Here is a 16,081-nt window from a genome sequence, read left to right on the forward strand (position 1 = left end):
AGCTGTCATCCTTGTTGGCGGTGCGGCTTTGACTACATTTCCCAGCATCCCCAGCAACACGCATGCAACGCTGACGTGTGTCTAGTAGGAAGTGTGAATGTCGCATCGTCGTTCGGCCAAAAAAGTAACAAGGACCACTTCGGTGGTTTTAACAACTATTTCTGGTTATTTCACTTGCGGTCAGATTCGCAAAAATAAGTGACGATGGCAGGAGAAATGTCAATAATTGGTAAGTCGAAAAAATAACCCACTCGAATGAATATAACATGTGACTGCCTATTTATCAGTCAGGCTATGTATCGCTCTGTCTGTGTGTAACTACCTATCTTCGTTTTTATCTGTATATTAATCTAATGAATAGGAGACAATGCTAACAATGTGTGTGTTTTACGTTTACGATAGGTTCTATGATCCTGGCTCTGTTCTTAGCTGGTTATTTGGGTCAGCAGTACTTACCTCCACCTAAACCCAAAGTGATCGGCCTTGACCTGGGCACCACTTTTTGCTCTGTGGGCGTGTTCCACGCCGGCAATGGCGAGGTGGAGGTGATAGCTGACGAGGAGGGGAGGAGGAGCATCCCAAGCGCTGTCTCCTTCACCAACACGACGGTGCTGACTGGCCACGATGCCGTAGACGTGGCCGACAACAACCCTCACAACACCATCTATGATGCAAAGAGGTTCATCGGCAAGATCTTTACTCCGCAGTTGCTGGAGCAGGAGAGCAGCCGCTATCCCTTCAAGGTGGGTTTGAGGTCATGTGACTCTAATGGAATGTTATAAAAAAAAAAAACAATCAGCGAGGTACTCATTGGGTGCAAAAAGTACTCAGTCTGTGCAGAGTCTTGCGTGAATAAAGCCCGTTGGAGTGCGGCTTCAACTCTAAGTGAAAAAAAAAAAACATACTTTAAATAAACAAATGTGGCGAACTCATGTGTGTGATTCCCAAGGCACCACCATTTTGTCCTACTGTCATCAAAAGCACCTGCAAGCCATGCTGCTGACTGATAAGGCTAACAAAAGGAGTATTGTTCCTGTGTGGCGCGGTGTGAGGCTTTACTTGTATGTTCATATTTCTAATTTATTTTAAAACTTTTTCCAGGTCATCTCCAACAACGGCAGTGCCGAGTTTGTGATCACCACCAATGTTACGTTCATGGTGACTCCCGAGTTCATCGGCTCTCGGCTGCTGCTGAAGATGAGGAAGATGGCCGAGCAGCAACTGGGCGTACCCGTGCACAAAGCCGTCATCTCAGTGCCTGCAGAGTTCGACGAGAGGCAGAGGGAGTACACCATCAAAGCCGCCAACCTTGCTGGTCAGCCATTATACAACAACATCAATCTTCATGAATGTGATGTCATTCTCACAAACATAACTAATATGACAACTGTTCCCAGGCTTGGAGATCTTACGTGTAATCAACGAGCCGACGGCGGCGGCCATGGCGTACGGACTTCACAAGGTGGACGTCTTCAGCGTGCTGGTGGTGGATCTTGGAGGAGGAACCCTGGACGTTTCTTTGCTCAACAAACAGGGTGGCATGTTCTTCACCAGATCCATGGCTGGTAAAACTGCCTTCTCTATGTTAGTCTTTAAAAACAGAACAAAGTGAAATTCAGACCTCTGCCAATGCGCGTCGAATGTGACATCACACATGGACAAACAATTATGCGCAAAACGTATTGGAACGTAGCCCTTCTGGCATTTACACCCAAGCATTATGGATGGACAGGCAATATCTAATGGCAAAGTAGACTACACAAACTATTAAATGGGTCAAGCGAAGCAACAACAGCATTTTGACTGTGCATTCAAGCACAAAACGGGACATGTGAAGCATTGACGAAGAACAACATCAATGAATTAAACCTAATAAGAGTAGATTAGGCTCTTTTTGTGCTCTGGACCGCAAATTGCTGTACTAATTGTGTTCAAACTGTGTATTCCTGCAGGGAACAACAAGCTCGGCGGTCAAGACTTCAGTCAGAGGTTACTCCAGTTCACCAAAGAGCGAGTCCGACAGGAGTTCGGCATTGTACCCACACTCAAAGAGGACCTTCATCGTCTCCGCCAGGCTGTGGAAGCTGCCAAGATCAACCTCACACTCCACGACAGCGCCACCATCAAGTTGCCTCTACACCTGATTGCCCGTAACGACTCAGCCCCGGAGCCGGTGCTCTTCAAAGCCACTGTCTCGCGTCAACTCTTCGAGGAGCTCAACGAGGATCTCTTCCAGAAGATTTTGGCCCCAGTGGAGACGGTGCTCGCCGAGGGCCACCTGGACAAAAATGAGGTGGACGAGATCGTGCTGGTGGGCGGCTCCACCAGGATTCCGCGGATCCGGAGGCTCATCGCCAAGTTCTTTGGCAAGGAGCCCAACACTTCTGTGGACCCCGACCTTGCCGTGGTGACCGGCGTGGCCCTCCAGGCAGGCATCATGGGCGGATCGTGGCCATTACAAGTCAGTGCCATCGAAATCCCCAACAGACACCTTCATAAGACCAACTTCAACTAATTGAAAAGCCGGGACAGTGCAGAGACCACCTGAATGTACTTCATTTGGGCCGCTTAGAACTAGGGTGGGCTAACTGTATGTCATTTTGCAGGGAACTGATATCAAGTTTAATGGCTGCCACAAAAGCATTAGTACAATATCGGTCTACCGTAAATCCAAACATCTCTCAAATCTATTATGAAAGATGAATAACAATAACTTAAACTAACATTCAGATGCACTGGCACTCAAGCAATAATAAGAGCTCAGGGCAATAAGGGACTGCCTCCTACTTGTAATAAGGGGAATTCAACTTTTATTTAAAGCAGTCTTAATCGGAACGATAAGACATTTCTGACCAAAATGTAGTTAGCCCATTCTTGTTGGCTCAATTACACATGAAGAACCAGACTTTTTGTTGTGTTGCATCGCCAACATTTCAAGGCATACTTGGAGCTAAAAAGGCCAAAACAGCGAGTATGAAGAATCTCAGGAAGACTTGGTTCAGGGGGACCTTAGGGTTGTGTGTTCAAGACCCAATGAGGACGTTGGGAACTGTCATGAATTGCATCCATCGCTCCCCTCACCTTAATTTCTGTGTAATTTAATGACTTAAAAACGACTGTATATTGTATTTATCATATTAAATGCTTTGCTTTTTGCTTTGCGTAATTGCAATGTGCCTGTCATGAACACAACCGCAATGTCTTCTTGCCTACATACTATTTAGCCCTTGACCTTCACAAGAATTTTAAAGCAGTTTATAAGTCAAGCACTTTTGAAAAGAGGGGAAACATTGAAAATTCCACATTTACATTTGATTAGAATTATGAATTACCGTCTGGAATGAAAAGTCAAACGAAGCACTTGTAGACTGGACTAGAAGTTGTTTTAATTTTATTTAACTTCTGAGGCACAATACAATTCAAACATGAGGCTAGTTGCCCCCATTAGTGTCCCTTTCATTAACGTACAGTTTTATTCACACTTATCCATATTTTTACAGCAGCAAGTATCATGAAGATGCTTTTGGTTTGTAAACAAGAACTACCGTAGACTTGACTGCAGCCAAGGTCCATCAATACAGTCACATGACTCACATTTGTGTTCTATATTGACTTGCAAACACCAGTTTTCAGTTTTGTAGCATAGCATCACACACACACACACGCAACACAGCACACAGGCTAAAAAAACATACACACACTCAGCCAATAAAGATACATACTTAAAGTGGTTTATAAAAGAGGCATAACACTATTTTGTCCTGGCTGTACAGCTCACATCATATATGATCATAACTGTTCAATGCACCCGCAGGACTTTTTTTTAGACAGCATTTACTGTTACACAACTTAAATAGAAGTCAAGACACGCAGTTATTGAGCTGGAAGCATTTTTTATGCTGAAATACAGTTTGGTTTTGTATTATGCAAACAAACAAGGCATCAGTGCTTAAAATGGAAGGAATAACATTTCGGGAAAATTAGCTTAAAATGAAGAATATGGAAGTCACCTATTAGAAATGACAAACAAGCCAAAGAAATTTCATGGCTTGAAAAGTGCTGAGTCTGATGCGCGTCCGGGAAGCCAAAACTCATTTACAAAATGTACACAAAGCCACTGGCGGCTCGCTTCCTCCATCATTGGCCGCCACCTCTGTCCGTGTAGTAGTCATAGTCATTGGGGCCATCTGTGTACGGCTCCTCGCCGCTTCCGACGCCATTCCCCACCTCTGTGTGGAGCCAAAAGACATACAAGCGGTCAGATGGCAATCAGTCAATTACATTGAAGTAAAAGGGGGTCCTCAGTTCACAACTGACTTATGATTAAAAAAAAAAAAAAAAAGAATAGGCAATTTTTTTAATACTGAACCGTGAGTATGCGCCATTCATTGTGAGATAATTTTTTAATAAATTATATATAATATATATATATTTATGTTTTAAAAAACAGTTCCTCTTAGGTTGTGTATGCTTTTAGTAGAGGCGTAGCAAAGTATTTGAATCATAAAATCGGTTCTGATTTGACGAACCAAATCCTTTTAAAGTCTTTGCATCCTTAAATTGTACCCCACATATCGATACCGAATCGTCTTTTATCAGAGTACAGCAGATATAAAGCGGTTTGACGTTGCTGATGAACACGCTGTTGCATATGAATAAACATGACAAAATCTACAGCCACACCATATCACAGTGTTTCCTAACCAGGGTAGGGGTACTCGAGCACACTGCAGGGGAACGTGGAAACATAATTTGATCAGTGAATATTCGGAGGGATTTCCTAAGCCTGTCGATAAAATATATATTTGGGCGCAATGACTTGTTTCCCCGGGGAGAATGGCTGTGGCACAGTATTTTATATGTATATTGTATTTTTTATCATGGCAACATTTTTATGTTTAATTTGAGGTAAAAAGAAGAACATTACTGAGCAAAGAATATGCAAATATCACAGATGAAATTTAAAAAAATATATATTTTCATTTAAATATTTGTGTTACGTTCTACTTTTGGAGAGGCATCAACACATTGAGTGAGTGGGTACTCATGGTATGAAAAAAAAATCAAGTATAAATAAAAATAAAATAAAAAAGCCTTTTCAAGTTGAATCCTACTCTCACAGAATCTACCTGAATCAAATCATTGACATTTTAAAATCGGTCGGGTTGAAGCATGGAAGGTTTTGACAGTAGAACAGTATTGCGTCTTACCTCGAACCCCCCCAGTATAAGACAGACCGGGGCACATAGCGTATAAGCTCCCCCAAGCACGGCGCTCTCCCCAAGGGAAGTTGGAGGGGAGGGTGGAAGGTGGGTTGCATGGAGGGATGGAGGATGCGGAAAAAAGGGCTGCAGGTAGCGAGGGAGCCGCGGAATTAAAAAGGATGATGGTGCAGACGATGGGCACGTCACATACAGGATGATGCGCAGGCTGAGGTGACTACTGTGCTTGACCTTTGATGGGATGAAGAGGAGGAAGAGGAGGAGGAAGTTCACAGACACTCAAAAGGGGACGGCATGCTGTGAGAAAGATGGGAGTGAGAGACAAATGAGAGGAAGTTCCATCTCACCGGAGAAGATGAGCTTCTCTTTCATGACGTTGAGGTCCCGACTGGACCTCCTCACCGCGGCGCTCAGCATGATCTGCTCAGGGTTGTAGCTGCGCATGCCGCTAGTACGATACCTGCAGGAGGGTTAAAAATGTCAGCTCAGAAAATCACGTCATCAATAACTGCTGCCTCTGCTCACGCTCTGCTCATCTGTGCGGAGTTTAAACCCCCCTGAGGAAGAATAGCCAAATGTGGAGTCGATGTTCTTTGTTCAGACACACTGACAGTCTGAGCAGATATTCTAATGTTGAGTGAAATGTTGTCAACGTGGGGGAGCGGGTATTTTGAGATTGACAATGTGTCTGACTTAATTGGCAAATAATTCCAAGTACATAAAAACTCTTACTACCGATTTCAGCAACACTAAGATGTCATGTAATAACTTTAAATCACCAGTTAAGGGCGCTAAAAATGACAATAAAACTGACAATGTATTTGTACTCTGCCTGCCGCCAACGCAGGCAAGCGCTAGCAAGCTTGCCTAAAATGTCACTGAAGTTTCTAGAGAGGAAAATAAGTTTCTGCGATGCACACTTTTAAATAAAAGGATAAAATGTGGAATATCTAAAAACGAATACCAGTTGGACATTCTTTATTAAGTTGAAATGTGTTATTTTATCTTTATTTTCATTGAAATTCCAGATTATTCGATTCAGTAGACTATCCGAATACCAGAATGTTTGATAGCTGCAGCCCTAATTTGATTATTGCTTTTTTTATTTGCTTCAAACCCTTTGATGTTGAGTTAGTATAGTGGATCTTTTAGGTTTCATTATTATTATTATTATTATTGCATATTTTAGATGTATTAAGACATGTATTAGGAAAAATGAAATATATTAAGAGCACATGTTTAACATATGCATGCATTTTGTCCATGTTTAAAATAGCTTTTTATTGGGTGGGTGATACATCTGGTTGGGAAGTGTGTGGTCCTATGTGTCCCCCCGAGTATCAGAGATTATAATTTGTGGCCCCGTCCAACATTTAAGTTTCCCATCCTTGATTTAATAAACGTCGGAATAACGCTGTAACAACATAATGTGGGGGGGGGGAAATGAAGGGGTACTACATTGCATCGATCGTGCAGAATTAAATAACCTGGAAACTTCCAGTTAATTCAACATTGAAATTTAATATTGTGACTGTTAATTAAAGAGTGCCTGCCTCCATTTAAGTATAATTAAGAAAAGTGGCACAGCAGCAGGAAATCCACCCAAGGCTGAAGTCCATCAGCGTCAATCAAATTCACTCAAGAACCACTTCCCTGCTAAAATGTGCTTCCATACTTCATTTTAGACATTTCGTACTTCTGAGATATAAACTCGAGAAGTGGCAGCAGTTTGTTCAAATGAAAGCCACGGGGGAAGGGGGGGGGGGTCAAATATTCATGGTTAGATGTCTTTTTAGAAAAGATCAGCAAAAGGGGGGTAAAATTAACAAATATCAAAAGAGATGGATTGTCCAAAGAAGAGTGAGTTACATGAGGACATGCGATTACTGGAGATGAGCGTTACCTGATCACGTGATAGCTGAGAGAAGATGCCAGAATGCAGCAGAGGAGACGAGCATGCAGTCAGGCAGAGGAGAGAGGACAAAGAAAGAAAAGGACAAAAGAAGGCGGGAGACAAGAGAGGTCAGTTTTAGAAGCCGGCATGAGCCGCCGAGGAGCAGAGAAGAGACGCTCAGAAGGCGTAACTATAAATTTATGTCTGACATCATCCGATCATCTGTCTGAACATATCCTTGATCTACGTGGAGACTTTAGGAAAAGGATGAAATAAAAAGAACACTTTGAAATAGATGTTATTTGGGGTTATTAAAGGGGAAGTCAACCCCAAATTATTAATTGCAATAATATGTTCTATGTGCCTTCAATATTCTAAACATGGCATTCTGATGAATATTGCGTATGTGGAAAATGGGTGAAGCAGCAAAATTCACCAGTTTTTTTCTCGGGGGCGGCCATTTTGTCACTTTCTGTGACTGCAAATGACACCACAGTTGCTCAGGGCTCATGTAACGATCAATCATGGCTCACCTGTTTTCTGAAGCGTAGTCATGATTGGTTGCGAGCTGAGCACTGAGCAACTGTGATGTCGTTTACACTCGACAGCAAGTGGCAAAATGGCCGCACACGATTTTACTGCTCAACTCATATTCCACGAATGCAATGTTAATCAGAATGCTGTATTTCAACGAGTGGGCCTGCATAGAAAATATTCTTTATAAATACTTTAGGTTGACTTCCCCTTTAAACTGCAAACATCTTAAAATGTAATAACAATACAATTAAAAAATAATGCTAAATTAAATTAAAATAAATATATCACTATAAAAACAACTGAATACAAAAATTAAATTAAACAGTTTTACATTAAGATATATACGCAATATGATTTAAGTTTTTTTTTTTCCTTCAGGCTTTCCTTGAAAAGTTAGTTCAACAACAAATGCACAACCACAATGTATCCCACCAGATATATTTTGGATTTTTTTGCGCTCTACATTCCCAAATTAAATTTGAATGAATGCACAATTAAAACTTGTAGTGTAATTGCTCCCAATGAGATAAAAACACAAGGTGCTCAACAGTCAGTGGCAGATTAATGACAAATCCAATGTACTCTGGAGGGATACAATACAGACTTGCTCACAAGATAGCAATAGGTGGAATTAGTAACATATTGAAAGGGGGTAAAAAGGAGCTAATAAGCAGTCAGTATGCATGTGAAAGTGTGAATTTACACAAGCGCCAAAAGGAGAGAAACTTCTGTCCACCATTGAAACATGATTGTTGACGTATGTGAACTTACTTCTGCAAAATGAATATTCCTATAACCACCACGAAGGAGATGAGGTCTACACACACCCACATCAGGCAGTATTCATCTGGTTTCTGGCGGAGTACAAAACAATTTACTCATGCATGGTGAGGTTTGGGTTCAACAGTAGCCAGCATGGTTATTCAACACCAGGTGGCGCTGTTGGTTAAGGATACGCTCCTCAAGCGATCACATGGAAAAAGGATTTAACATAAAACTAGACTCCTGCAAACCAGGAATTAATCTGTATTAATATATTTTTTAATACTTTCATTACACATCCGCTCGATGACATCTGACTTTGCCAAAACGCAGCGAGACGCTGAGGTCAGGAGTTCCCATGCAGAGCTCCCATATGGCAAGAAACTGGAAGGCCCCGACTGATTTGTTGGTCAAGCCATAAAACCCAAAGTGGTGCTGTGATGGCGCAGCAGAATTCAAGAGACCACTGTTCAGTGAGATATAGTGAGACTGTGCATGACTGAGATGGAAATAAAAGGATACAAGCAGGAGAAAAGGGAAGAACGCAGACCCCCACTTGCTAAATTAAGTTCGACTCTGAGTTAGGACGTTTATAGTCAAAAAGTTGCAATGACAATTCTTTTGAATTACAATCTCACTTTAGACAATTTGCCAGGAAAAAAAGTGTGGAAATGTTCTATGACAGGGATTATGAAAGGATGGTAACTTGGAAGCGGGTTCTGTCCTGTACAGTTTTTTTCATCTTCCTTTATTTAAGCGCATTGTTAACATTCAAACATGGCTAGCAATAGTATTAAATATTGTTGGCTCAATACCACTTTTTCATATCCGACACCAATACTGCAGCCCGGAGGATTATCTGATACCGACCCCAAGTGACATTTTGTCACTCTTAAAGTTTGTAATAATGCATCGATGTAATTTGCTTGATACTGACAATCGAAAACGACACGTTCATCAGGGAGCAACTATTCTGGTCCCCTGAAAAAAATAAAGAAAACACAAAAGTTGTGTGTATCATATTTTACGGACCACTAAGTGCACTGTATTATTAGGCATAATATCAATCTATATATTTTTTTTAATTACCGTACTGCGTTATAAGGTAATGCACATTATCTTTTGCGAAGCATGTATGTCCATCCATCCATAATCTGTTCCGCTTCTCCTCACAAGGGTCGCTGCAGGGTTGCTGGAGCCTATCCCAGCTGTCTTCGGGCAGTAGGCGGGTTTATAGTTTATTCTATATGTACCTTAGGTTTATTTGTTAGATTTAGCACTATTACGCTACGTTCAGACCAGACACCAAATTTCAGGGAGCGGCACGTTTATCGCTTGCTTTTGTTCATCGTGCAATTACACGAGAGTTGATTCGAGCTGAAGAGGAGGGGATCTCTGACAGATGGAAAAAAAAATGTGACCATTGTTAGTCAATGCAGTTACTCTTGGGCCATTTTTTTGGTGGTCGTTCGCATTCCCAGCTAAAAGGTGATGCCCACATCCTTCGAAAGGATACCTAGCCATTTGAAAAAAAAGAAGAAAGACGACTGTGTAGAGCAGATTGCACACAGTTAAATATTATCTCAGTTAAGGCGATGATTAAAGCAACTGAGTAAAAGATGACAATGTATTGTGTCCTTACCAAGAGCCAGATGGGGTAAGGCACCTTTTTGAGGACATGCGGCGCCTCAGAAGACACAGACGACACGTTGTTGCACCACAGCACTGAGTACAGCCAGGGCTCGTTGACCGTGTAGAGGGTGAGGCTGATATTTTTCTGTGACAAGTCCCTGAAAGACATGTTTGTTTTTAAAAACGTGTTTGTGTGTGTGCGTGCGCTTACTTGAGGCACGTATGTACATGAGCATGTATTCCTACCTGATTTCCTGAGTGCTCGCCTGGTTGTATCTGAGTACCAACTCACTGATGCCCGCCTCTCTGAGGCTTTGAGGACTTTGCTTCACCAAGGACGTCTGGACCAGACCGGGTGCAAGCTGTGTCACCTGATCCCTGTCTTCATCTGGAGTCCACATCACCTGCAAACACAAAAAAAAAATTCAAGAAGAACCTGAAAAGTTACTATGTTACTTAAGCAGGACAACACCAACCAGACTTTGAGAAACTCCAGATTGCTCCACAGCCTGCAGAGTGTCATTGATCCAGCTGTGGTAGCAAGGGTGCGTCAGAGGGGGTCTCCTGAGCCTGAACACCACAGTGGTGTTATGATAGGAGGCCAGTTTTAGTAGCTGCTCAAGGCTGCACACACTCTGGTTGGCAATTAGGTTTCTTTCATGGGGCGACAACAGGTGCGTCGTCCAAAAGGGGTCATCCTGGAGAACAGGAGCAAAAGTGGTCAAAGTAAAAATGTTCATTTCTATAATTACACACTCCACAAATATATTTATTTTTCCAGTCTGAAAAGCCAATGATTGTTTGACACAATTTGAAACTGTTCTCCCACCTTGAAGAACCACTGTCCTGCGTTCAGCTGCTGGAGATCGGTCCAGTTGAACAGCGCAGCGTCCTCCATCTGCCGGTCTGGAAACATTTTCACTACATCCGTCGTCCTACGCAAGGTGCGGTCGTGCATCAGGAACGGAATGCCATCAACACTATTATGTGACAGATAAGGAATAGAATTGGTTATTCTGGAGCAAATGGGGAAAAAAAAAAACATTATTCCAGACTTCATGCACTCAATTTTATAGTATATTAATTATTTTGGTTGTACTTTTCAATATATTTTATACTGAGATGTTTCTTCCATATGTTGGCCCTCTTGTGTACTGTAATTCAATATGCAGTATTTTTATTCACCACTTTCAACTAAAACCAGAATAATTACATATTTTCAAATTAATACCACAGTCAAAAATGAGCCTTTTTTTCATGGAACTGGATCATCTACCCACAACCAAGCAAGCTCACTGCTCAATGTTGTTAATGAGAGCGTTGTGTCATCTCAACACTGGCATCACAGTCGTCCTTCCATCCTTCCGAGAGGATTACTTTCCACTGCTAATTTGACCTTTAGTTCAAATGTTGAGGGGGAAGATGCTTCTCATTGTGTATGCCGTGTATGTGATCATAGTGTGAGGGCGCAGGAGTTATAGATGCTAATCTCTCGAATCACGCTAGGAACAAAACAGGCAAGCAAAACTGTAACATAAACATGGACGCAGGCAACAATGTGACATGACCATGTCAGAGTGTCAAGAATATTGAAAGGTTACAAAAAGATGTTCTGTGCAGTCAATAAAAAGTATTGCGATGACATTGTGATTTATGAAGCAAGTTCCCCTTAAATAACCTGTTCGTTGGAACTGCATGTTTTCCCAAACAATAAGGCACAAATAACCTGAGAGCTGCTTGTGTTTGTGTACCTGATTGCAACGTCTGCCTCCAACCCTGTGACGTTCATTTGCAGCGCTCGCTGAAAGGACCACATTGTGTTTTCTGGCGCGAGCTGAAATCATAACACACACAAAAAGATTTCGACCAACATTTCTACTTCCCTGTGCCATTTTATTATTAATTTCGGGCCATAGCATGAGAACAAAACTGATTATGACAAGAGGAATGCTGTGAAATGTGCAGAAAAACAACTCTTTGGATTACAAATTAACTTGGTTAAAATCAATATGATCCCGCCGGTTAAACATCACTCGCAAGAAACACTTTTGTCCACACGCAGAGTGAGTCAAGCGAGCAGGAAAACAGGAGGAATGTTATCATCGATTCAATAAACTTGTGGGAAACCGAGTCCAGACACGTGATTTGTTTTCACAGTCACGCGGAAACTCTCCCAATTTTAGTAGCCACCGTAAAGATCGATCACACATACCGCAAATAGACGGCTGTGTGTTTTTCTTTGGTGTGTAAACATGTCGGCTCCCTTTTCCCACCCAAGTGTAACATTGAGCGAGATATTGTGCCAACCGCATCAAACCATCTTCGGCTCACTTAAAAAGCGATACAATTAGAATGGGAGAAGATCAAATGCGTCTGGTCAGGCATCATGTTCTCAATGTGGCTTTCCGCTTGATCCATAATGAGAGCATCTTGTGTTGTTTTAATTCACTCCAGTTCATTTCAGTGCAGCAACTAATGGACCTGCATTTGCAAAGGGCGGCTTCACAATAAATCGTCATCAATCATCAGGCAATAAAAGAGCTTCCTTTGGCTCTTCTTGTTTGGTTATTTTTAGTTATTTGACCACAAGGTCATGAACGCTAGAACGGCGATAGGAAGTGCAGAAGAAGAAAAAAAGGGGAAAGTATCTAGAATATGATTGTTCACATAATGGTGGTCGAATATACATAAGAGACAGAAAAGCAGGCTAATTGTGTTGTTGAAGCACACTGATTCTCCCCCCCCCGACCCCCCACACACACTTTGAACTCACCATGGGGGCCCCCCGGTGACCAATAACATTGGGGCGGGGCCTGAGGTTGCTGGGGTCCATGATGCAAGGGGAGGTGATGTACAGCGGCACCACATACAGACTCAGTAACAAACTGAGATACAGGAGCATGACCACCACCTGGAACACTGCAGGACAGCACACATTTCAACTATTAGCTCATATATAATTGTTGACAAGGTTCTGAGTTTTATGATTTACTTTGAGTTATTAAGAACACATTCGTCATTTTGTTAGGTAAATTGATGCGTTATCCCCATCTAATTACACATGTGGCCGTTAGCAACCAAAAATTATTTGCCTTCTTGTCACTCCACCAATCAGGGCGCAGAATTTGCCAGCACATCCATTTTTGAGAATCAGTGTGTAGATATGTCTTTTATCGGGACAAACAACGAAGATAGCATGCATGCTAGTGTATGTTTTAGCGTGCGTGCATGCTACCGTATGTTTTAAGATGACATGCTGTCAGGTTTAAATGCCCATTTTGGGAGGGCTTACTGAAATGACTTACTAAATGTAACGGCCGAAATAAAACGCTAGCTGAATGGCCAGGAGGAACCAGACACCGTTGTTCATTTTCCTCGCCGGCGGGGGAAAAGAGTGGGACAGAGAGGCCGCGAGCAGCCTGCTCGCGGCCGCCCCATGCAACTCCTCTTCCTCCTCTTCTCACCGGCTCGGCTTTTATTAGTTTGACTCAAGAATCACATGAAATTAGAATACAATGAAGGTCTGTTTAGCCTAAACTAAATCACCAGAATACAGGAGATTAATTAACAATGGTGGTCTGTTTTAGACTAAACTAATCAGCAGAAGACAGAAAACATCAATAACTAATCATCAGTAACTCTAGCAGGCAGAGAATCACAACTCACAGTGTAAAGGTCAATTTAACTATACACATCATCAGGATACAGTGTCTGTGTGCGTGTGTGCTAAAATAACAAGTAAGTGTCTATGTGTGTGTGTTTAAACATGAATGAGTGTATAAAAACATGATTATAAATACACAAACTGATTAACTATCCTCAGCCCATCTTACACATGCCTACGCCCAATAATAGGGTGAGCCTTATGTATGCGTTAAATATAGAAATAGCAATCACGGCTTAACTTATAAATGTGAGGTGTGCCGTGATTGGTTGTTATCAGAGCCCTCAACACAGGTCATTTTCAGTTGACAGCAAGAGGCAAAATGCATTTTTACAGGTATTAATTGCACATGAAAAATAATGAAGTATATCAAATTCATTCTAGACAAAATCTGAACTTTTTACTCCTGAAAGTTGTCTAAATTTTCTAATTAACCCTTGAAGGCATCTTAGAGCAACCGCAGTTCAACTGAGCAATTGCAGCAGAGAGTGAGAGAGACACCACCACAGAGGAATTTGTTTCAAGGTCAGCAGTGTTTGTTGCGTGTCTGTGTGTGTAATGGGAGAAAGGCAAAGTGTGTGAGCGTGTGTGTGTATGTGTGTGTGCATGCACAAGGAGACAGACAAGCATTTTGTCAGAGACCTTTGCACCTCATCAATCGTTCAAGTACACATAGATTTAAGAGTATCTTGTCAACAGACGAATACGTTTCTCTTGATTAATGTTCTTAACTCTCGGGCGAAAAAAAATATTTTCAGGCAACGAATCTGAAATCATTATGGGTGTTGCCTCTGAGGAAATGACTAAATTGAAGGATTAACATGACAATTATTTTGTCTGTGGAACAGACATCATGTTACATTAAATCCCGAGATGACATCCAATGTAACTAAACCATGAAAACATAATTTGATTTAATAATAAATAAATTCATGTGAACACACACTGAGGAATGCTAACAGTGGATCGCTGTCTTCCAGAGCAAAGACAAATCTCAAAAAGTGCTCTGTCTGACATGAGCCAGAAAGAATGCTTGTTATCTGTAACTCAATGGGTGGAAGGTCTTGGCCACTGTCTCACCACTGTTAATCATTGCACACGCTTCCTGTGTGCAAGTCAAAAAAACAAGAGTGACAAGAGTTAATTAGGATTTTTAACTTACGTGTTTTATCAGCGCGGGCGACCTGTCCGGCCACAATCCAGGACAGAGCTGTGACTGCCGCGACGGCACCGATGTGCAGGAACGGGCCTGTGGCCTGTGTGGATGCAAGAACGGCAGAAGAGGATGCACAAACAGTGAAGCGGATATGGAGAAAAGAGACGTCTTGGTGGAATTACAGACTTGGGAGATAATGGCTGTAATTTGTCGAGGCATTTCCTTAAAAATGTGACGGTTGGAGTGGAATTGCACATCACACACTCCTGCTGCTGCAACGATCTCACAGGGATACTAATTACAGACTTCTTAGAACTACTTAGGAGTTAACACACAGCTGACAAGTCGTTTCCATCCAAAGTTGCCAGTTGACATACACATTCAAATCACACATAGAATGTAATTTCCCGGAATATTATCAACTGCAATGTTCCTCACACCACTCGTCATTGGATTTTGTTCCTAAATACACTGAAGATAATGCAGAAAACGACTGAAAACTGTGTTGTGGAGATATAATGTTCAAACTGATTGTCATCATTTCAGCTTTCCTGATTTTTTCCTCATTCGCATCAGAGGTTATCCAATTCAACTGTTCAACTGAGTTAGTTATTAGACCCATTTCTACCACTCCAGTCTATACTCCAAAATATGTTAATTAAACTTTCCAAGTGCGGATGGTGACTCCACGAGCTTCCAGTCTAGAAGAGTCTTAGAAACCGGTTAGCTGGCGAGCTAAATGGTGGCATTGTGCTGTTCGGTGCGGTGTGGAAAGCCCGAAGACACCCCAGTGGGATATATTCCAGCCACTGGAGGCTTTAACCGGATGTATTTTTGCAGCAGACCAAGTATCACCCATGGTTTCATGCAAAGTACTTTTTGTTCAGTAGTGTTTCAGTGTGACGATAGTTAGGAATTGCTAGGAGTCATGGGGATGACTCAATAGGAGTGTTGGTTCTGTTTCGAGCAAAACTTTGGAAGCAGAATCCTTAGATTCATTGGATTGTCTGTTAATTTAAATCCAGCTGTTTGTGTTGTTTGACGAGATGTAGGAGGACTGGGTAAAGACTTGTTCCATTAGCTTCTCTCACGATCTGCTGTTTAGCAGCCATTGTCTCATTTTAGACTTGTGCGACAGTTAATGTCGCAGAATGCGATACATGAGAGAGCATGAATCATGCATCATTTAAATTGAGAGTCTTAAAAGTGTAAGT

The 16,081-nt window shown here is 41.9% G+C and overlaps 2 protein-coding genes across 8 annotated transcripts in view; one reads left to right on the forward strand and one right to left on the reverse strand.

The window, feature by feature from the left end:
* Positions 1-11: 11 nt before the first annotated feature.
* On the forward strand, positions 12-3,166 carry hspa13 (heat shock protein family A (Hsp70) member 13). Its single transcript, XM_088300398.1, has 5 exons — positions 12-229; positions 403-743; positions 1,102-1,315; positions 1,398-1,565; positions 1,953-3,166. Exons 1-5 carry the CDS (start codon positions 205-207, stop codon positions 2,513-2,515), a joined length of 1,311 nt encoding a protein of 436 aa, XP_088156524.1. The 5' UTR covers positions 12-204; the 3' UTR covers positions 2,516-3,166.
* A 208-nt stretch (positions 3,167-3,374) lies between these two features.
* Positions 3,375-16,081, reverse strand: part of gdpd5b (glycerophosphodiester phosphodiesterase domain containing 5b) — a 30,719-nt gene continuing 18,012 nt past the window's right edge. For 4 of the 7 annotated variants that reach the window (XM_088300393.1, XM_088300395.1, XM_088300392.1 and 1 more), the window contains exons 7-17: positions 14,874-14,967; positions 12,821-12,966; positions 11,799-11,881; positions 10,877-11,027; positions 10,524-10,745; positions 10,294-10,451; positions 10,058-10,205; positions 8,425-8,507; positions 7,126-7,140; positions 5,570-5,682; positions 3,375-4,229 (exon numbers count right to left, since the gene is read on the reverse strand). In XM_088300393.1, coding sequence (XP_088156519.1) covers positions 4,138-4,229; positions 5,570-5,682; positions 7,126-7,140; positions 8,425-8,507; positions 10,058-10,205; positions 10,294-10,451; positions 10,524-10,745; positions 10,877-11,027; positions 11,799-11,881; positions 12,821-12,966; positions 14,874-14,967 — 1,305 coding nt within the window. In that variant the 3' untranslated portion in view covers positions 3,375-4,137. Of the gene's footprint in view, positions 4,230-5,210; positions 5,454-5,569; positions 5,683-7,125; positions 7,141-8,424; positions 8,508-10,057; positions 10,206-10,293; positions 10,452-10,523; positions 10,746-10,876; positions 11,028-11,798; positions 11,882-12,820; positions 12,967-14,873; positions 14,968-16,081 lie in introns of all 7 variants that reach the window. The other 3 variants (XR_015844221.1, XR_015844222.1, XM_088300396.1) reach the window with 3 other exon arrangements.

The sequence above is a fragment of the Idiotropiscis lumnitzeri genome, chromosome 7 (assembly GCF_059441095.1).
Source record: "Idiotropiscis lumnitzeri isolate Australia: NSW breed Sydney's pygmy pipehorse chromosome 7, RoL_Ilum_1.0, whole genome shotgun sequence".
In the NCBI taxonomy this organism is placed as follows: Eukaryota; Metazoa; Chordata; class Actinopteri; order Syngnathiformes; family Syngnathidae; genus Idiotropiscis; species Idiotropiscis lumnitzeri.